This window comes from Amphiura filiformis, chromosome 10 (genome assembly GCF_039555335.1).
Source record: "Amphiura filiformis chromosome 10, Afil_fr2py, whole genome shotgun sequence".
NCBI classification, from domain to species: domain Eukaryota; kingdom Metazoa; phylum Echinodermata; class Ophiuroidea; order Amphilepidida; family Amphiuridae; genus Amphiura; species Amphiura filiformis.
Genome location: NC_092637.1, coordinates 34,431,749 through 34,456,125, shown reverse-complemented (window position 1 = coordinate 34,456,125; position 24,377 = coordinate 34,431,749). Strand labels below are relative to the sequence as shown.

General features: G+C 35.1%; 1 protein-coding gene across 1 annotated transcript in view; it reads right to left on the bottom strand.

Annotated features, from left to right (window-relative positions):
* Positions 1-3,676: 3,676 nt before the first annotated feature.
* LOC140162779 (EGF-like repeat and discoidin I-like domain-containing protein 3) overlaps positions 3,677-24,377 on the bottom strand; it is a 48,657-nt gene continuing 27,956 nt past the window's right edge. Inside the window, exon 5 of the mRNA XM_072186079.1 lies at positions 3,677-4,565. Within this exon, the coding sequence (XP_072042180.1) occupies positions 4,552-4,565 (14 nt within the window). The 3' untranslated portion in view covers positions 3,677-4,551. The remainder of the gene's footprint in view (positions 4,566-24,377) is intronic.

The following is a 24,377-nucleotide window of genomic DNA, read 5'->3' as shown; positions in this document are numbered from 1 at the left end:
AAAATGAGCAAAAAAAAGACGGGCCTACGATTAGCTTAAGTCGTTCGGGCGTAAAGACGCGCATTTTGATGACAGATAAAAAAACCTTTGGATTGGTACACCCCCTTCGTAGTTCTATAGTTAATACTAAATAAACTTACATAAACTTACGAGTGAAATGTGTTTTCCTTTGAATCTGAATAAACTTAACGAATGAAATGTGCTTTCTTTTGAATACTAAATACAATTATTTATGTATTAATATTAAATGTGCTTTCCTTTGACACAAACTATATTGAATGAATGAAATGTGCTTTTCTTTGATAATAAATAAACTTTACGACTTAAAAGTGCCCTCTTTGTAAATAATCTTTACGAATGATCTGTGCTTTCCGTTTATTTAAACTTTAATGGTAACATTTCTTTACAATGATACTGTATATGAATTTGCTTTCCTTTAATAATAAATACAGTTTTCCAGTACATTCCCAATACAATATATTTCTTTTCAAACTAAATAAACGAATGAAATATTATTTTCTTTGACATTAAATGAACTCTAAGAGCGAATTGTGCTTTTCTTCGATAATAAATATATTTTAAGAGTGCTTTCCTGTGATACTGAATACAGTTTACGAATGAAATGTTTTTCCTTCGAAACTAAATAAACTTTAAAAATGAAATATGATTTCCTTTGACACGAAATAATCTTAAAAGTGAAATATTGCTTTTCTTATACTAAAAACCAACTTTAAAGTGACATGTGCTTTATATGATAATACATAAACTTTAATAAACTTTTAACACAGTATTAACACAGCACAAAACCTGTTTTTGTTAAAGACTACAAGCCACAAATTGAGATACGAAGGAGCTTAGAGCTGAAACTTATCATTCACATTCCTGATGCATAATCAGATATAGGCCCCAAAACATGTTTGATTAGCGTAGCATAAAATACTAGGATTTGAAGGTCAACAGTGGCGTCGACGGGGGGGAGGTGAGGGAAGGGGGATTGGGGGCAGAGGGGGAATGTGCCCTGGGCGCCACCTTATTTTCGCGAAATTCAGCACAATATCATTTGAAAGATCAATTTAAGACCAATATGTGACATGTGGAATGAGTCGGATGTCGCTAATATTGTTTTTGAGATATTGGCAAAAACAGTGCTCAAATTCTTTTGTTTTATATTGTTTTCAGCCATTGATAAATTGCTCAAAACTCGGTAACCAAATGTCCGATTTTGATGGGGTTTGCATCAAAATGTAGCATTTGTAAAGTGCCAGATAATGATGTAAAAAACTTCTAATTGAAAATTGCCCACATGTGACTCATTCCCCTTGATCATGTCACATATTCAACTTCAATTATAACCAACATTAATGAGTGATAGGCCATGTTTGTGCGTATTATGTATCCTTTGCCCTGGACGCCGCAACACCTAGCTACGCCAGTGAATGTCGAGTTTTTTTTTTTTTTACCTTTTTATATTTTTATCTGACCTGTTTCTGAATACTAAGAGACAGCGATACACGCTGAATATCAAAAAATTATTGAAATGTATATTTTATTATAACTTGTTTTTAACTTCAAATGGTTAAACTACTTTGTGACATTTTTAGAGCATTTATTACCATTATATCAAGTTCTTACATTGTTTCCTCCCTAAAAATAATACATTTAAAAAAATATTTAGGGCCGGCAGCATATTTAGGATAGGTCAGGTTACGCCAATCAAGCAGTTGTTTCATTGCCTACTTTACGTCACTTTACGTCACGTTGCTTGAACTTGTTGAAATGTTAGCCTTGTCTGCAATGTGCAGGGCTATTGACACATATGATGTATCATAATATGTGGACTTTATTGGCTGGGGTATGAACGTTTGGACAGTATTTGGACAGTATCAAATTAGATTCGGAATACGAAGAATATTCTTCTGATATCAAATAATTTTGATTTTTTTAATTCGCGATATAATACACATTTTATGGCAAATGATTACAAAATTGATATTTTTGATATTTAACAGTCCTCGAAGTAAACTTTCTAAATCTAATGAAATGTACTTAAAGTGTATATTGAAAATGGTGACCATTTTGTATTTAAAAAACACCCTAAACTGAGGTCTTTTGGGGACAACAATGTGTATCTTCAATAAAAAGGTCAAAACTTTCAATTGATCGTCGGCTTTTCATCCCAGCTACATACACTATAAGTACATACCATTACATTTAGAAAGTTTACTTCGAGGACTGTATACCAACAATTTAACAAAATATCAAATCATAAAATTTGTATCATTATATGTGACCGTACAGCACGAATGAGCCGTAAATGTCCTCAATTGTATTCTGAGTTACAGTGTAAAATGGGCATGAAGGTCGTATTCATAGGTACCTCAATTTGGTGCTACGTGTACCTCATTTAATGAGATACACGTAGCACCAAATTGAAATACCTATGAATATGACCTTCATGCCCATTTTACACTGTAACTCAGAATACAATTGAGGACATTTACGGCTCATTCGTGCTGTACGGTCACATATAGCGAATTTCAATAAAAATTCCTTTAAAAGGGAAAGCCAGCTTCAATGCGAAAGAAGTCTTGTAATTAGTTTGGGTGGAAGGCATTTTTAGGATCACGCTTTTAAAGGATCCATCATGTTTCATGACACACCAAACCATCAATGATGAGAACATGCATACAGAAACAGCAAACTAAACATTAACTCCTATAACTTCCTGTCAACTCCTTAATTCATTACTCCAAATTGGTCTGTCTTTTTGTCTTTCCTACCTTTTAAGCTACCCTTAGGTCATTATTAATATTAAGAAATACGTTGCAGTTTTTAGTTAATTGGCTAAAAACTGCCATTCTACTTGATTGTTAGTCCGATACTCCGGCGAAGCTATGAATTCTATAGTCTGCATTGTGTGTTTTCTTTTCAATCATTTTGTTGATAATAATTATTTAATAATCAACGTGATCAAATAAAAAAAAAAGGTGGATTCACTTTAGTCATCTTATTTATAATTGATAGAATAATGCAATAATTCATTTGTTTACCTACCTATTTATAATACATGTCAAATGGGGGTATATTGTTCAATAGTTACATGTATAAATTATGCCCATATCATATATAGGCCCTGAAATTGCATCGAATTTTTCCCGTTGAAAAGACAAAACTGCTGTTTAGGGGAAGGGGTATGAACGTATGGGCAGTATTTATTGTGGGACATTAGAGCACATCAGACATATCGAATTGCATTCTGAATACGAAGAATGTCCTAATTTCTGATATCAAATAATTTTGATTTTTTTGAAATTCGCAATGTAATACACATTTTATGGCAAATCATTAAAAATTGATATTTTTGATATTTAACAGTACTCGAAGTAAACATTATAAATCTGATGATTTATATTTGAAGTGTATGTAGGTGGATTTTTTTCCCAAAACATAAAAAAATAGGTCTTTTGGGAAAAAAATCCATATCTTCAATATGAAAGGTCAAAATTTTCAATTGATCGTCGGCTTTTCTTCCCAGCTACATACACTTTAAGAATATATCATTAAATTTATAAAATTTACTTCGAGGACTGTTATATCTCAAAAATGTGAAAAATATCAAATGTTATTAATTTATCATAAAATTTGTATTATATCGTAAATTTCATAAAATGAAAATTATTTGATATCAGAAAGACATTCTTCGTATTCAGAATGCAATTCGATATGTCTGATGTGCTCTCATGTCCCACAAAAAATACTGTCGAAACGCTCAAAACGCTCATTCCAGTTCCCTTAAGATATCAGTTATTTCATTAATGACATTTTGAGTCATTTTTATCTATAACACGATACAGGATATAGGATATTTCTACTTTGACTTTTACGTCCATAAAGGTTTTAATCATGTTATCAATACACTCACATCTCATGCTGTGCTGATCTCCAGGAGGTCTGCAAATGTAAATTTAAGAACGCCTGATAACAAGGATACTATAATTTTCTTTCGTTAATATGCTGTGGAAACTATTATAGGCCTGGCATATAACATTTCCTTCAAACCATAACTTTTGAAATTCTCACTCGTTTTCATTCGTTGAAACGGCAAAACATACTTTCCTTTTCTTACAAATCGAATAACATGTCTTACATATATTTTCATCATAAAAAGTTCCGCAAAGTATTTCAAACCAATGCTAGTACCCCGTAATCTCTTTAGCAAACAAATACGATCTCCGAATTAGATAGCCTGGCGAAAAATCTAAATTACTTGATATCAGAAGGACATTTCTCGTTTTCAGAATTCAATGCGATGTCTGATGTGCTCTCATGTCCCACTAAAATACTGTCGAAACGTTCATACCAGAGTCTTTAATTGGGCTTCTTTTTGAAAATTGTAGTCGTAAAATGTGATAGGCTTTGATATAACGTGGTATCCCCAACAAAAGAAGGTTAGTATCTTTCTGTGATGCGATAATTGCTGCTTATTTATTGTTATCAGACGACGGCGTTGTGGTAGATGATGAATGATCCCACTACTTCTTTTTCATATCTTCATTTAACCGGAGCTATAATTAAAAGACACATAAAACATCACGAATTTCATTTACTATAGTTCTTGCATAACGACATCACAAAAAACAGTAGATATAATTGAAGACCGAATCAAAAAAGACTAGTTTGCGTCTGACGGCAGGGTAAAGGCGCGACGTTATTGCTTGCTGACCTGCGCAGTACAACATTTTTGGTATAGTTGACAGGACATCAGATGCAAACTATTCTTTTTACAAGCCGACGTCTAACGTCGGCTTGTTCTGTTTTGCTACAATTCTTTCTTTCTGGCAACCATTTTCAAAATATTTCAAAATGCTCTTGCTCCGCTAGGAATTGACAGATTTCAACCATACTTGGCCCAAATGACCACTGGGCTAAGCCAAACCTTCCATTTGACTTTGACCTGGCGGTGACCGTTGACCTTATGGCCAAAATTGTTGATTTCGCAAAAAATGCCACTCCTTTCACAAATTACATGCAATGATCATGTGACTCATGCATATGAATCAACTTTAGTCACTGTCTATGCGATGTGCACAGATAACGGGTCAAAGGTCATTAAAGGGTAATTTCCGGTCAAAATCTAAAAAATTCATATCTGATATGTGTGAAATAGCTTGGTGATATCACTTGCATACATGCATGGCCGGGGACTGATGCACAGTGTCATCGCCCCGATATCTTCATGGTAGCAATCGCCATGGTAGGTTGAATCCACATCCACCCATGGCTATTTTATTCGGACCTTATGAGATGCATAATTAGCGAAGTGACCTGACTAAGGCTACTGACAATAGCCGGGGTAATTGATTTCTCGCTATGTTAGTAAGCATGTATACGACATTGCGGTCAATGGTCATACTGCCTCCACTTGACTGAGTGCAGCTATAGCCTGCTGCGCGCTGTAGTCCATATAGGACCAACGCAATATAAAATTAAGAGTTTGGTCAGATTTTGAGTTCAAAGCGCACGGCCAATTTCCAAAGCGCACGCCGACGACTATCATATCTGTTCAACACGTATTTTCAAGTGTATGAGACCACATCTGGTTTCTTGAGACGAAATCATTTACGGGATATATTCATCATTTTCTAACCCGGTATCCGAAGATTTTCGTCTGATATCAAAATCGTGCATAGCAATTCACGTGTATCGATCCCGTGTATTCATTTTAGTGTCTCTGCTGCACCCAATAATTATTAGCCAGGCGATGTCGGTGTGTGATGTTTACTGCAAATTTAGCCAAATTGGCTATATCTCAGGATATGGAAGACGGATAGGGCCCATTATTACTATAGTGATGCAGCATTAGTGGCAGCGTAGGTCTATGATAGTCTCGACCCCATAGGCCAAAGTTCAAGGTCAAAGGTAAAAATCTACAAACAAGCTCCGATTGAGCTGAAATTCACCAGGAGTAATATTTGTGACATCCTTAACAAAAAACAAGTACTGTTTACTGTCGAATATTATGTAGGCTGTAGCCCTATTGTACCGAGTGTGGAAACTAGGCTTGCACCCGGGGGCACTCCAACTTTGGAGGTGACGCGTATGTAGGGCTGTTAAGACCCCCTCTTTCTGCGTCGCTGTCACCCAAAGACCCCATATTTTTTACGAACACATGTTCTGTCACCCGAAGACCCCTATTTTTTCATTTGATCTGTCACCCAAAGACCCTTACTTGTTCGATTTTAACAGCAACTTTCATTTATCACTGATTTTGTCACTTATTACCCATACATATGGTTGAATCCAACCAAAAGTGTCCACGGGCCAAAAATAAAAGTCCAAAATAAAGATGCCTCCACAATTTGTTCCTTTTGCCCATTGATTGATGGCATGTTGGCCTTATAGGAACCAAAGGTGCCATCACTAATCTTGAAAAATAAATCCAGGACGTGTGATAGTAAATGTGACATCAAAACCCAATGTTACCTACGAATACCACTAGGATGCTTTCACTATCGCAATACTAATCAACCTAAAACAAATGGAATGTTCCCATTAACACTTTTTTCGTGTAATGTGGACCACGGGGTGTCGGGAAAATGCTAACTCAACCAGAAAATATTTGTTTTTATTTTTATAACGCGATCAAAATTATCTTAATCAATTTATGCTAGTTTATTTTTGAAAATGAAGTTTCGGTCAGTTTCTGTATTTTATTTATCAAATGAGTAAGAATCAATTTACATATTTGTATAAGAAAGAGTAGGATGTCTGTTTTCAGGAATATTATGAATTATACGCATATACCTAACGCTTTACAAAATGATAGGTGAAGAAACCCGGGTATTCGTAGGTATCATGAGCGATTTAACAATATCTATATTAAGTTTAGAGGTTCAAATTTTGATATTATGATAATGAATGAATAAAATAGTAGTTTTTAGATCTCTTTTAGATGGTAGGTCCAAATGAATAAGTGCTTTTACCTTAATTTTTTGATGCTTTTAGCAAGATTTTGAACACTTCATTTTGATATACAAATAGTTAAACAGCAAATTTACATAATAAATAATTGTTGAATGAATCTGTATATGGGTAATAATATTGTCCGGGGGTACCGCTTAAAGTTTTTGACAATTAATTTCCATTGGTAGGGACACTTCATTACACATGTCATGTATTATGCTGTATTCGTAAGTAACATTTCAGTATTTGTAGGTAAGAATTAGACTTTTGGTGGATATCGCAATCAAATCTACATTTTATAAAGCACTTTGAATGTATTATTTTCTTTTTGTGCGTTTATTGATACTTGAGACCCTATCATGTATATTTAATGTCGGTTCACAGTGGTTGAAAGAGGATTGAAGTAAGAAACAAAGACACTAAAGTGACTTTAATTTGCTTAATTGCACACAACTCGCTGAAAACCGTTATTGCAGACTTGTGAAGTCCATCTTGGAGTCAGTTACGTCTTGTGGCCTTTCGTTTGAGAGCAACTATAATTATCTTTATACTAGGGTCCACCACTGTGTTGTCTAGATCATGAGACAATGAGAAAAGTCGTTTTTGTCTATGGTATTCGTAGGTAAACTTAGCAAAAATGTCAAAAGTTACCTTCGAATAAACCAATTTGGACACAAATTACTCCGAAACCAGAAGGTTGGTAAACGTTTAAAATGAAACACACATGACAGCTGACAAATCCAAGTATTTATCCCCTTCTAATCTGATTTTTCTTTCAAATGAGCAGACCGTCGTCTATTTCAGTACATATTTTTCAACAATTAAGGGGGTACTACACCCCTCGATAAATTTGCGTCTATTTTGCATTTTCTCAAAAACTAATAACACAGTGGTAACAAAAGTTATGTATATTATAGGGCAAGGAATCCCATTACTACACTCGAATTTCAGTGACCCAAGACAAGCGGTTCGTTATTTATGATAAGAAATAAGGTACCGCTAAGATGTACCTCATTTCCTATCATATATACTGAACTGCTTGTCTTGAGTCACTGAAATTTCAGTGCAGTAATTGGATTCCTTGCCCCAATAATATACATAACTTTTGTTACCAGCGTGTTATTATTTTTGGAGAAAAATGCACAAATAGTCACAAGTTTACCCCAGGGGTGTAGTACCCCCTTAAGCCGTATTCAGTTTTACATGGTGGGCATGTATGTGAATTCGCAACTGTCATTCAAACATACGGGCCTTCGTTATGTACCAATATGGGCATTGGCATGAATGGCGGTGTTTCACAATACTGTCATGATGTCAAATTGTATTCGTAGGTAACATTCGGTTACCGAAATTTACCTACGAATACTTGCTTTTATTGTTGACATCTCAGAAATATTTAAACGCAGGCTATTGAAACTTGGTAGAAATAAAGAGTGTATTACCCTGCACCTATTGCTTAACTATTGTTTACTATTCTCTCAGTTTGTGGAAATGACACAGCTTTTAACATGTATTCGGAGGTAATGCAAATTTGTTACCAAACCTACCTTTGTGCCATTTAGAATTTCTGGCAGCTAAACACAATAATAAAGATGTCCGAATGCAATGCATTTCAGTATTGGACATATCAAAGCTTGTATCAATTGCGCATTTATTAGTGATTTCCATTTTTAAAGATATATCTAGTGCTATGAAAAATTGTATTCGTAGGTAATGTAAAAAAAATACCACTCAAAAAATTATCACAAAAAATTCATAATTTTGTACAAATATGTGAAAAATTTAACAGGCAATCTTTGAATACACACCTTTCAGGAAATCAATTTAGATTCAATACAATGACTTCTTTTCATATCTGATTTAGATGTTTTTAAAAATACTTTAAGAAATATTTTTTTAATTTTGTTAAAAATAGCATGTTTTGGGGTCTCTGTGTCTAAGTTTTTCACAGAATGGGGTCTTATTATATATGACGCGAAGCGTATGATCAAGGCGAATAAACAGGATACAAAAACGAATGCCAATTGATTAATACTTTTAAGTTATGGCCCTGAACATGCCGTGTACACTTTTGGTGGATTCGACCATATGTTTCCATAATCAGTCATACATACAGGGTGTCCCAGAAAAAATTACCGGGCAAATAAATTTGGACGTAAGTCGAGAAATAGACATCAAAATCCAAAAATCTAAAAATCAGCGTGTAGCCCATCTTATTCTGCATCTTATATGCTAATTTTACTGCGTCAATTCACTTCATTCCAAGTTTGAAAGAAAGATCATTCAACACAATGCGCACTAGTGGTTAACTGTCAATCGGCTTCATATTTTGTTCGGTAAAATCCTTTTCGTTCTTATTAAATAATCTTTCTTGCAAAACATTTAATTAGGTTGTGTTCAAGTTTGAAAATCTGCACGATATTGAAAATGAAATCTTGCATGTAAGATAATGCTCAGTTCTTGTAAATATCTTTTTTCGTTAATTTTTATATAAATGTTGCATAAAGAATTATTGCATACAGAATTCTGTAAATTCTGGTTAAAAATCTTTCTCACACGCGTTAATGTTTTTAGAATATTTCCATGAAATTGTAATGCAAACTTTAAAACTTCAACATTAATGTCGCATGGTATCAAAAATTACACGTGAATCTGTAAGCACTTGGTCATTGTCATTCTTGGCTCAAATGTTCTTTGGAACGTTAAAATATAACATTTTGCACAACCTAAAGAATCAAAGTTGGAAAGCTACCAATTGCAGAAATCAAAGTTTTCTCGGACAAAGCAGTGAAAGCATGAATAACATAACACCGTCGAATTATAAAACATATAACGTGAACTAAATTTAATGAGATACACAAACTTTAGGAAGCGGTGAGCGAGTATGATAAAGGTGCCTGTTGATCAAACTTGGAATGAACTGCATTGATGCGCGCATTATGTAATCATTAATTTCTTCGCAACCAGTCAACCGAATCAAATAAAAATTTCGTATGTGATGCACAATAAAATAGGCTATGCGTTACATTTTAAATTGTTTGATTCTGATGTCTATTTCTTGACTTACATTCAATTTTATTCACTCGGTAATTTTTTCTGGGACACCCTGTACATGTATTTATGCGATCGGCAAAATAATATGTGCAACTTAAATTCCATTTAACAACTACCGCAAGTTCAACACATTAGAATCGCATTCATTAACAAATCGTCATTCTTTGAGCACATATCTAATTTGTGTTTAGTTAACAGAAGCTTATTATTGAACTTACCTGTTTCACAGAAGACTCCAGTGAAGCCGGCCGCACATGTACAGATGCCGCGTGTACAAGTACCTCCATTTTGACACGGCCTATGAGGATTGCATTTTTTGTCTTTAGAACTAGATCCAGAACTAGATCCAGAATCAGATTCAGAACTAGAACTAGAACTAAGTTCTAGAAAACTAGATCCAGATTCAGAACTAGAACTAGAACTAAGTTCTAGAAAACTAGACCCAGAATTAGACCCAGACCCAGATCCAGATCCTTCTTCTTGTCCAGATCCAGATCCTTCTTCTTGTCCAGATCCAGATCCTTCTTCTTTTCCAGATCCAGATCCTTGTCCATGCTCTCCTCGTCTTCGAGCCATTACATTAGTGACAGCTGCTAAAAGTAGTAACAAGACTAAAACTCGTGTGTTGTACATTTTCGAAATGCTTTTCTGATTCCTCCAAGTCAGTTCAAACCTTGTCTGAAAATGTAAAAGAAAGGAAACATATTTTTAAGAAGCCATCGGAGAACACTATCTATCAGCCAAAGCTAATTACCATTCGCAAGATGCTGTGAACTACCAAATTGCAACAATTTAAAATGGTGCTTACCTTAACCTTGTTAACAACAACTGGTTACAGAAGCACATATATCGACATTTATAGCAGATCAAATTTTGAAAAAAACACCTAAATTTAGTTTATTTCGTCTATGGTGAGCAAAGGAGGGGAATGGGGCTGCTTTCTTTCAGTTTGAGACTGTTGTTTTTGGTGGATAAACAATAGGATAGAGAGGGGAACACCGGGGAACACGAATCATTGGTGCACAAGGGCATACAAACTGTCCCCAAAAGAACATTGTCCTATCAATATGGTTGTCGGAAGGGGGGGGGTGCTTTGATAGTAATGCACTTTGACCATGAGAAAAATATTCTGTAAGTTTTTAAAAGACATATAAGAATAGAAACTTGATTTAGTGATGCGATCCCTTAATATTTCCTGTTACAGAAACACTCATGTTGGCGACGTACTATGCTTACATCTCCGCGATAAAAAGTTTATAGTGTAATAATATTTAACCAGATTATGCTCGCTGTTTAAGTGATTTTTGTTCTGTTTTGGGGTAAGTTTTATGGGGATTTGGAAATGTGCTCGAAACGCCTTGTTTTGGACTGAACTGTTGAAACTTTAAGCTTAGGTTATATGAACAAGTCTTATAACGGAGCTTGATTATCGCTGATTATGTTAAAAGTACATGTTATTATTAATCAGTGCGAGACCAAGCTGCAGCTAGTCAAGATCATTATTCTTACACAAGATAAAGGGTTCACAAAAAATAACCCCCCCCCCTAAAATTACAAAACATTTTTTACATAACTTGACATACATTTCGTGGATTTGACAAATTTAAAAACCTGTAAAATAGCTATTTATATATCACCATGGGGTACATGGGCGCAGCCATTACACAACATCGTATCACCAAAGAGTATCTAGATAAGCATTCACTCCATACAAATGAATAGGAAAACAAGTTGTCGGTATTCATGAATTTTCACAAAAATGATATTGGCCAAAAATCTGAAGATTGGGGGATTCTGTAACTTACATATGTTATGTGAAACTGATTTTAGAGAAAATTTACCGAAAGCGTTTTAAAATTTACCGAGCGCCATTCATTTTATAATGGTTTTTATTCGGTAAAACAACCCCAAATTTTGAGCGACTAGTTGCAGAAGTCAACCGACTTATCCATTGAAAAGTACAGGAAGACCACCTACTGTGCTAGAGGTCAACTCTCCAGACATACTGGCGCCCAGCCAAAATGGCAACCTCCATTTCTCTCTATCAAGAATTTATATATTGCTATTTATAAATAGTGAATACAGGACTGTCTATATGCATCAAACAACCGTGAGACCATACCTGTTCGATCAAAATGACAAAAAAAAAGAGAGAGTGATCTTACCTTATTTATCTTCAGTGATCGTCCTTCGGTCTGTTCGAGGCAACAATACCAAGCAAAATGAAACCTAAAAATATGAACATAAGGGTTTTTTGCCAGATGTTTATACAGCTTGACAAGATAACGTCATATAATGATGTGGCACCGCCAAATAGGCGCCGCAAACATGATTTATTTTAAGAATGTTACACGCAGAAGGCTATTCAGTCGATGGCTATTGTTAAACATGACCCACTCAGTCACTTAAAGCCTTAAGTCTGCGATCACATAGAAGTATACGGTATTCGCTATTCGCTATATGAAATACGCTCATTCGATCAGGCTGAGTTCACATAGGAGTATAATGTACGATCTTTTTAAATTTTTAGATTTTTCTCTTTTTCTTCCAAAATGATAATATGCAATTTGGATTAGGACGACGGCGAGTGCGGCCTCAGAGTTAGTCTCATACGCAGGGAGCGTAACCAAATTGGCTTCGTAGGAGACTACGATTTGCGATCATTCCGACATATTATCATGATCTAAAAATTATGATAATATGTCGGACCAACAGAAAATCATCCCGTTTTACTACAAATAGGTCGAATTTGACAGTTTGTTCATAGATTCATAACCATGATAACTTTGTCCTTATCCCTCTGTATGGAATGGTGTGTTGCTCAACATACAAATTTCATTTATCACCTTTTTAAGTCAATTTGCAGAACAAAAGTTGTGATTTTGACACATATTTTACAAATGAACCATTATAGTATGCTTAGGATTTTAACCATATAACTATACGAAGGGGGGGTACACACCGTCCTAAAATACGCCCGCGCTTTCGCCCAAATGATCGAAGCTATTCGTAGATATACTGTAAATATACAATATATCCGAGAGGGAAGGTGGTATGAAGGTCAAACAACCACAACCGAAATGTGTACTTTGACCTACCCTATAATATCATGTCAATAACTCAATTTCGGCCAAATGTTGATGTAAGTGGTTTTGAAACAAAGCTCTTCATTTGTTGAAAATCATATTTTTGTACAATTTATAGCCGAAAATCAATTTTACCTATATTTTTGTACATAGCCAGAATTTCCCAAATTTGCATGGGCGGCCTTACGTTATGGCGACATTATGTGCGGAATGTTTGTATTTATTTTTGTAGACCCATAGCTATAAGGGTATATGACGTTTATAATTGCAAATTAGGGGGTGCAACAACCCCCCCCCCCCACTCCCCTTCGTAGTTCGTGTTACAAAATATGACTTTCTTGCCTAAAACTCACAATTTGGAAATTTTTTGTACAAATTTAAATTTCATACAACATTTTCTAAATATACCACTTGATATGAAAAAAAAATCCATACTCAATTTTGCTTATGGCGACTGTGATGGCATGGGATTTTAACACCTTTTGTCACTGTTGGAAAGTGTGTTATACGCAAAGAGCTTGTTATAAGAATAGAGTGGCAATAGATTATGTAATGCTTTTTTCGTTTGATGCTGATTAGTGTTTGCGACATGCTATTCATAAAAGTGGTACCATTGTTTCGAACAAAGGGGTTCCGCCATTAAATTGGTTACTGATCCGGCATCATATTAACGCTCTACAAAACAGGCGAGTATCAAAAGGTGACTACAATACAGTCATGTGTAATGGCAGTCATGTGTAAAGTGGTACTATTGTTCTCACGTATCCCAAATGTGTGCTTGTGTCTATAAAGGAGGCTTTAGCTGTCGATGCAATCATCTTTACCCCACCTGACTTTAGGCGATTCATTTAAATAAATGGAATAATAAATCAGAATAGATTAAGGCTGCCATGTCCACATATCTATATTACTCTATAAGGCTGCGATCACATAAAAGTATACGGTATACGGTATTCGCTATACGAAATACGCTCATTCGATCAGGCTGGGTTCACATAGTATACTCCTATGTAAACTCAGCCTGATCGAATGAGCGTATTTCGTGTAGCGCATACCGTATACCGTATACTTCTATGTGATCGCAGCCTAATGGTAATCGCTATACGTATGTAAGTATAAGGTTAGGCCTATAAAGGTTGTTTTTAACAAATTTCAATTTTATTTTATTTAAAGAAGGAGATTGGTATAGAAATAGTGGCGTACCCTAAGAGGGAGGGGGGGTTGGGGAGGGGCAGAGGGAAAGGGGGGGGATATGGAAAATGAGAGAGGGCTGGAGGATGGGAGAAAGAGGAAGAAATGAAGAGATATAAGTAGATAAATAGAAATATAAGGAAAATGATGGGAATGAGTGAGGGAGGGTGAGAGGGGACAAGGAGAGCGAGGGAGTGATAAAGTGTAGGCCTAGGAAAGAATAAGTACAGAGAAGGAAAAAAGGAATGATGAATACATTTAATAATAATATTAGGCCGATGTGAACTAAACACATAACAGCACTTGGCAGCCATTCGATGATGTCAATACCTTTATTCGTTACGTAATTAAAACGCCCAGTCTGATTTCACACCTGTCAAACACAAGTCACCCAATTTCGAAAACTGGACGTTGAATGTACACTCTCATGAATATTGATTGGCAACCTTTCCAATATGTCAGCGCTCTAATCGGAAACAATAGAACAATAGACCCTGCAGAGCGTTGGTTATACGTGATTGATTGTAAATCAATACTCGCGACTTGCCGACTGAATATAGATCACAACAAGAAATGTCTTTAAAAAAGACAATGCCTCCAAGATACCAGTGGGCACCTTTTGTTATTAGTTAAGGAGACACTTATAATGCTAGCTTTAAGGTAACGCTATTGGATATAGATTTTTGTCTGATTGAAATATGTGAGCCCATTCTCTCCTGATTACAAGACTGAAAATTTTATTTTAATCGGATATTCGGTTACCAAAATATGGCCTGTCAAAATGGCACGTAACCAAGAAGTTGGCAACAACTTTCTTTTATTTTTGTTATGCAATGTTGTCAGGTAGGCCTTATTTTCTAATTATATATGCAAGAATTATACAAAGTAAAATGTTCAGATCGGCTACAAAATAAGATATAAAACCCATGGATGCCTTTGGCAAATTTCCATTTGCATAATTAATTAGGGCCCTAATCAACGTTTCTATGTCAAAAATATAGAAAATAAAAAGAAAGTTGTTGCCAATTTTTTGTTTTGGTTTCGCGCCATTTTGACAGGCCATATCTCAAGAACGGAATGTAATCTACAGGGCATAAGCTTTAACATACTATAGTATTATTTAAATAGAAAGAAAATCTAAATTTGTGCATTAGCCAATAGGGCCACGGTCACCTAAAGCCATCTTGCACTCTTGCAGATAATTCTGATGTATGAAATAAGACCTTCAAACTTTCAGATATGAAGAGTTCCAGATGCAGGCAGCCGTTTCTGTTTTTTAAATATAGGCCTAAGTTGTATCAAGAGTCATTTCTTGTGGATTTTTTGACTGAAAATTACGATTGTAACGTTTCAGAGTAACAAATGTTCGTATCAGATTCTTTTATGCTTGTTTATTATATTTTGTATTCAGGACTAAAATAATATTATTATATTTAGGGGGTCTTTTCATAGGCCATTACTTTTTTGTATGTGTAATTGAATAAAAAATCAAAAACATTATTGTTTTGTTTTCTTTCCTTCATTTGTGCTTTGTTTTGCATCGAAAGGGCTAATATCAACACCTTGTTTGTAAGAAGTATTGTGTGGGGAAAGATGATTCTTGCATTTTTTATTTTTTTTATTTTAACAAACAAAAAGCAAATTTCTCAGTCATAGTCTTGAAACGGTCATGGGTATGCATGCAAAAATATTGCAACAGTACTCAGTAGAATGTAAAAACTGACATACATACCACCAACATGACCAACCACGCATGGGAATTGGGGAAGCAAATACTTTAAAACGAATTATTCCGAATTATATCAACGTAATAAAATTGCAATACTTTAGTACATGTATTTGAACAGCAATGAAGCCGGTCATAGGCGCGGCTAGGCGTATCATACCATACATTGCAGTTCAAATGCAACATCATCATGATCATGACATGCCGTGTGTACGTTGAACACGGCACAGCACATACATCTCGTATGCAGAGAAATCAAATAGCTAGCCGGTCTTTTCAATCCCATCATTTCAACCTATTATTATGATGTAGACACGCATGCACGATGATTGCGGCATAGTCGAGCCTAGCCTGCATGCCAGTCGGCCTGCTGACTCACCGCGTATTAAATGGCACAAAAATACCTCAAATTTTGCACAAAACAATCCATGATGTCAAATTACCACATCCAAAGTGTCGCCATGAACGTCAGCTTCAACTTATCCAGCCAAAGTTTTTCCATTGATAATCAGATTTCATGTAATCATGAAATTAAACCTTGTTTGATGTGTATTCCCATTGTCACAGCATAACGGTTTTCCGACTTGTCTTCAACGATAAAGCTGCTGATGAGCGCTGAGGCTACAACCTAATAATAGGTATGTCACAGTGGCTGCACAATAATTCTGTCATACTATGCACGCATACATAACAGTGAATCAAAAAGCGCGCGGATCAAAGTTGACCAATTTTTGAAAACATACATGTCAAAAAACGATTTCCTCGTTATGTTTCATTGATCACAATAATTTGTCTTTTAAATATATGGTAGGTGAAACATTTCCTAAATCACTATCAACTCCGCCGAAATTAAACACTGCCTAGTTTAAGAGCTAAGACCTGTTTTATGAATTTTTTTAGATCGTCCATAAATCAATAAATATAGGTCTCTCGAAATAGAGGACCTAGTACCACCGGTCTGAAATACCAGTGTTTGTTATCATGTATTTTTTTCCCTTGGACAATGAGTGAAACACTTCCCTATACCAATTGAAAACTCGGTGCACTTAGGCAATTAACTGCAGTTTCTTTATTCAACATCACAGCAGGTTCATATTTGACAAAATCATGCTGTATGAATAAAACATAAATAAAACATTGAAAAAGTAAAAATTACATATGCCTAATTAACATAAGAATGGCATAAATATATAATTAGATGTAATTAGCTAATTTGCATAATTAATGACTTTTTGTGTATTTTTTGTTACCAAATGAAAGAACTTTGGGTACTTATGTGTGCAAAAAAACCGCATCCTCATATCATGTACGGTTCTCTGTTGGCATTATTTTTGCATATTAATTAGCTGGACTTAGTCATTTTTTTAAGCTTTTATTTGTCTGCAGATTGGTCAAAATGGCTAAAATTGTATATTTGGTGGATTTATTACATTTATTCGAGGAGAGATTTTTAATCTTGTTTTCTTTAACGAAGTCCGGAAAGATATGCAATTAATCTGTGATACTTAAATCAATGCTACCTTTTCAAGTAAGTGTCCGAATAAGCATTACAAATCCCAAAAATTACCATTTTGCCATTTATAGCAATTTGTGGCAGGTTTTCACCTGATTTCCGGGTATCTTCAAGTTGACGTTACATCACTTTGCATTATCCGATTTTAATTCTGTTTTTTGTTTTTTGAAGCATTCATAACGATGATTCAATTAAAAGCGTCAAATAACATGTTTCTGCTGCGCTTATTTTTGGGGTGATATACCTACTAATAATTAAAGACCGAATTAAAAAAGACTAGTTTGCGTCTGACGTCATGACAAAGGCGCGCCGTGATTGGTTGCTGTCCTGCAGGACGGCATACGCAAGCTAGTCTTTTTAAGTCGGTCTTCAATTATACAACATATGAGCTTGAAAAAATTTTAATGCATAATTCATGAACTTGATAGACCCACACCATTGTCGCCACGTGCTAGGTGTTTCTAGAATCCCTATAGAATAAGATTAATTTTAATGCTAATTTATTGCACATGCTGAGGAAGCGTGATTACCTTTTTGAACATTCGGAAATGGCGATAGGCGAATTTATGTATGGCGCAGAGAGGTGGGGGATATATATTGGGCTCTCGATATTTGGCGGAAATTAGAGTACTTGTCAGAATATAAATTTGTACAATCGGCCTACATGCCGCGCAATGTGCGGCATTTTAGGTGTCAATTTCAAAGCAAATCTACCTCCTGCGGAGGCAGAAATAAATCGGATGAACTGTTGATGCAAAACTAAAGGTTTTAGCCTTAAAAGGCGACGCAATCTTTTGTTGGTCGAAGCAACCCAAAAATTCGATTTTAATTGTCTAAATCTAAGTATTGAAGAAATAACACTTTCACGTTTTACAAATAAAGTGTTTATTTATCTACAAATCGTGGATTTTAAGGTAGAAGCCATGGGTGGGCCTCAACACCCCCATGTAATTTTTGATGCCCAGTCCTACTCAAATCACTAAAACTGAGCGCGAAGGATGGATCTATGACAGTGGCGTAGCGAGCGTGGTTCATCACATTGGGGGCCCGACCATGATTGGGGGGGGCACCGGATCTAATTGAGGCCACATGCCCCTATGACGCCACGCCACTGATCAACGATTAGCTTAGTTAGGTCGCTTCCCAGCAAACACAAAAACGTTTTAAATTCATTGAAACGTTTTACATAAGTTATATTTTGGCTTTTGGTTTGGTAAAACGTTTAATTTAAAATTAAAATATCGGGTTAAATAAAGGTCATGAAAACTTTTTAAAACGTTTTGTATGAAAACACACTACACCAATATTTCTAAAATGTTTTCAAAAATGTTATTGTAAACAATTTTTGCAAACATTTTTTGCCAAATATTTTGTCAACACTTTATGTTAAAATATTTTCCCCCAGCAAACACAGAAATGTTCTTAAAATGGTATCATCAAAACATCTTAATAGCATTTAAATGTCGGGTTATATAAAGGTCATAAAAACGTATTTAAAACGTTATTACAAATATTTTGGGCAAACATTTTTCGCAAAATATTTTTTCAACCCAAAAATAACATTCTGTTTTTCTACAAATGTATCAGGTATCATGTTTTCAAAAATGTTTTTGGAATGTTATTAAAACGTTTTATACCCTTTATATAATCCGACATTTAAACGTTTTCTGTCAAACATTTTGTGTTTGCTGGGCAGTAGATTATCAAAAAATGTTTTTCAATGTTATGAAAACGTTTTATAGACCTACCCTTAATATACCCTTTATATAACCCGACATTTAAACGTTTTCTGACAACATTTTATAACCTTTTGCGAATGATGTCGAAAACGTTTTGTGTTTGCTGGGTTGGGCGTAAACACTCGCGTTTTTTTATGACGGATACAAAATCTGAGGGATTTGGTAACCCCTTCGTAGTTCTGGGTTAAAAGTAGTTGCGGTTATACTCATTCTCATAAATATTACCTGAAATGCTACGAAAAGCTATCAAAATTAATGTTGTAGGCCTATAATCTGGGCAACATGCAAACAATATGTATAAATTATATACTGACACTCCATAGCAACACATTCAAATAAAGTGAAATTTCATTTAAAACTATTTAAGTCTTTGCACAGTTTAAAAAACACTGTTGAAACATATGGGTATCAATTATTAATTTTTTTCTTTTCATAAATATTATGTGCAATATGTTTCTCATACAACATGTGATTACAGGTCTATACCTAATCCAGGCCTCAAAATACTGTTTCGATGTAATACAGGGGCCATTTTTGAGATATCTGGAGCTACTTTTGATTTTACATTTTCTTTGATGTAACAACACTTTTATAAAAAAAAATGCAAAAATGTTTCCACAAAAATGTTTTGCAATAATATTTTAACAACTTTAAAATGTTGCTGTAGTGTTGTTTTATACACACCATTTTAAACCCATTTTCATGACCTTATATAGCCCAGAATTAAAATTTTATTGAAAATTGTACTTGTCCAGAACAAAAGCACATTTAAAATGTTTAAAAAAATATTTATGTGTTTGCTAGAATGTTATGTTAAGATGCAGAATTCAGCAGTGCGAAACAATGTGTTTATCTATATTTTCACGGCTCATTTTGCAACAACACATCATTTTTCAAAACAACTGAACATTATGAATGTTACATGAGATAACATGCATATTGCATAAATTCAAAAACAGATACAATATTCGTGCGTACATATTGACAACGTGGATGCTAACGCAGCAGTTGTTGAAAATGACCACAAAGTAATGTGTATGATGACATTGAAGTTCTTTAATATTGCTATACATCAAAAATAAATTGATCATTTCAAACAACAGTTGTTTAAAATGAGCACAGTTAATTAAAAAAAAATAAAAGTTTGATGTAACCATCTCCATCAATGGAAGTTTTGCGCTAACGCGTATCTGCCAAAAAGTGTTACAAAGCGGTAAAGAGACGCCAAAGTTAATAATGCTTTTCTCCTTTTTATAGCTTGGGCCCATTAAGAAAATATGCGGTTTTTTTTAAAACGGATGCAAAGTAATCTACATATAGCTATAAATATAGCTATTTAATCGGTGTTTTGTTCGCAGTGTTAATGGTGAACCGACGTCAATAGAGACTTTGTGAAATGAAGTTAGAAACCACAAACTTTAACCTCTAGAGGATTATAGAGGATTATGTATTCAAAACCACTCTGCCATTAAAGCCGCTTGAAGTTTAAAGTTAACGCGAGAATCTAGAGTGTGCGGTAAATTATGATGAAATACGTCATAATTTAGAACAATAATTTGCATATTTCCTCATAGACTACATAATTACCACTTATGTATTATCCAGTTAATAGACCAATTATTGGAAATCTAATTTGGTTTGAGTAAAAAACATGCTACATGTTGCTGAAAATTATTGATTGAATTAGATCAAAATAATTTTTGTTCCAAACGTCACACTTGATATATACTTTTGTGTGTGCTCATGGCGTACACCAAATCAGTTTGCGGAACCAAGTTTATAGCTTGACTTCAACGCCAAGGGGATTACGTCCCCGTAAAATGGTCTGGTTTTACTTGAGCCAGCAGTATACGATGCTTATGGAAGAGTAAAGCAGGTGCATAACATTTTTTTATATAACATGTCATAGGTTGTGCCTGGTAAGAGAGTGGGTAGGGAGGAGGAGAGGGAGGGCATTAGAAGTGGACAGGGAGGTGCTTTGCTGGTAGCCAAGGCGGGGGGCTCCCCGTCTTCTCTTCCTTCTTGACCCTCCCCTTTTGAATGCTGGCCGCCGTGATATTTTACGCTTTTAGGCCTTTTTCTGCCATTTTAAGCCCATTTTTGTAAAAACGTTTCCCTTTGAGAATCGGCCCACGCCCTCCTAACAGAAAAACCCTGACAAAGTCACTGGGGAGGGGGAAACAGGAGTGCGAGTGATTATAGGAGGGTCAAGTTTGTGAGAGCGAGTACAGATAGAGGGAAGAAGCAGGGGAAAATAAGGATAAGGTAGGGAAGGGGAAACAGGAGGGGAAGGGGAGAGAGATTTAGAAGGAGGGGAAAGAAATAAAGAATATTACTTCATTAGGCTTTGCGTAGTAAATTGGAATATGAAATTGACAAAGCTGACGAGCCTTTATTAAATAATATATATAGGCCTATAACTATCGTAAGAATATTAATTGAAACGTATAGCTAGTTTCAAAATAATATGATAAGGAGAGGGTCGGTTCATAGTGCATATTCGAAGACGAATATTCGGCTTCGAATACTTTTTGTGACGTCAAAATATATACGGCAACGAATAAAATATGAGTTGAATCGGATTAAATACCGCGCAACTGATAGCGAGATACTATTGATTTATATGAAAGGCTCGAGGTCACCTGAATATCGTTCGATGAACGATGATTTCAAAAATCCCCAATGAAAATTAAAGGATCTGGAATGAGCGTTTTGAGCGTTTCGACAGTATTTTTGTGGGACATGAGAGCACATCAGACATATCGAATTACATTATGAATACGAAGAATGTCTTTCTGATATCAAATAATTTTCATTTTTTGAAATTCACGATGTAATACAAATTTTATGACAAATTATTAGAATGTGATATTTTTCACATATTGATATATAACAGTCCTCGAAGTGAATATTATAAATCTAATGATATTTTCTTAAAGTGTATGTAGCTGGGAGGAAAAGCCGGCGATCAATTGAAAATTTTGCCCTTTCATATTGAAGATATGGATTTTTTTCCCAAAAAGACCTAATTTTTGTTGGTGTTTTGGGGAAAAAATCCATATCTTCAATACGAAAGGTCAAAATTGTCAATTGATTGTCGGCTTTTCATCCCACCTACATACACTATAAGTATAAATCATCAGATTTATTAAGTTTCATTTGAGTACTGTTAAATATCAAAAATATCAATTTTTAATCATTTGCCATAAAATGTGTATTTCATTGCGAATTTCAAAAAATCAAAATTATTTGATATCAGAAGGAAAATGCTTTGGGCGCACACCACTAAATAATCTTCCCATTGAAATACGTGTAAAAACACCGGTTTTCTTTGCTCATTTGGGCTCGTTTAAAAATGTTTTATGATGACCAGTCGATGGAAATCGATGAAAGTTTAACATATGTTTCAATGTATACGGGTCCTTCATGATGCAGTCATGTCTACAGTAGAATTCATCTCGACCTTTGCAGGACTTAACCCCATTAAAAGCTATTAAACCAAGATAACACTCATTGAAACAGCTCAACTGATTAAATCGGATCTTTTCTGGCTGTGCACATGTGACTGTTTTCATGTGCGATATCGCAATAAAGTTTGTATTAAAGCTTCAGTTGGGTAACCGATTATAAAGAAAACGAAAGGAAACAATGGTATGTGTACCATTGTTCACGAAATGAGACAATGGCGTGCTTTTTGTAAACCAGCATTCTTGAAAATGAGCAACATAATGATTGTTGACTTAACACGGTTTGGAAATAATTTCGTCATATTTTTGGTGTTATCTGTCGTTTACATATCCTACCTAAAACACAAAAGTACGACCCTCTCCAAACACCTAAATTAGCTAAAAATTTAGGACATGTTACAAAACTATATTGTCTAGAATTTTAGAAGAGTACTTTTAATATTGGCCGGTTATTTTTCACACAGCGACGTTAACTAGGCAATGTACTATTACCTATAACATTAACATTTTAGGACATGTTAAAAACTATATTTTCTAGAACTTTAGAAGAGTACTTTTAATATTGGCCGGTTATTTTTCACACAGCGACGTTAACTAGTGATATCCCCATACTGTTAACGTAGGGCTATTTGTAAAGGTCACGCGTCAATGGGAAAGAGAACTGTGTATTGTGTATAGGAAAACGGACAGTAACTGCAGTATGTCCACCTCGTTTTCCCGCTACGAGGCCGCGAACAGCGCCCTCACTGTTTTTGACATGCTCTCAAGACTGCAAACCCGATTCTGCCATTTTTTAATTCGCGGACCTATTTTCTCAATAATTATAAAATGCTACTTTTTGGTGACTCAAATTTATGTATAGGCTTTCCACTTTTATTTAAGCTATAATTCGCCACTCTTTTGATTAATAAGTCTAAAGACCAGCCCAAAATGCCTCAAATAGTTTCTGTATTTTACCGGAACTCATTAGAGTTACACAAATGGCGCATTGATTTAGTGGTGTGCCCCCTTATTAGTGCGGTACAAGAGTACCCATTTTTATATGATTATTTAGTAATGTTTTATGCAAATAATATGATATTTAGGCTTACAAACATAACCTAAATGTACAAGTGAATGTTTCCATATTAACGTAGCTCTATTTAAATCGACTGATGCAGAAAAAAAGTCTAACTCCAAATTCAGATTTATGCCTCCACCCCGGTTTTACATAGGCCTAAATAATGTTTGGCCCCAGTTCTAGGTCCCCATATGCATCTGCCCCTGGCAGAGGACGTGTGAGTGTCCGGGGTGGTAATTCTCGCTATTCGCAATAAGGGCGCCGCCAGCGGTTTGCGATGTAATCGTGATGTATCATGGGAAAATCGTGATGTATCATGGGAAAAGGTCGACATCCAAGTCCGCGCAATACGAATATTACCATGCTATTACATAGGAACACGTGACAATATTTTGAGTTTGTCAATATAACGGTATTACACGCAAATCGATAGACTAAAAAATTAATTGTGCACATTTCAAATCACATTATTAAGTATTGGTAGTATCGATTCGCGTGTAACACCTTTATTTCGACAAACTTTCCCATGATACATCACGATTGTATCGCAAACCGCTGGCGGCGCCCTTATTGCGAAT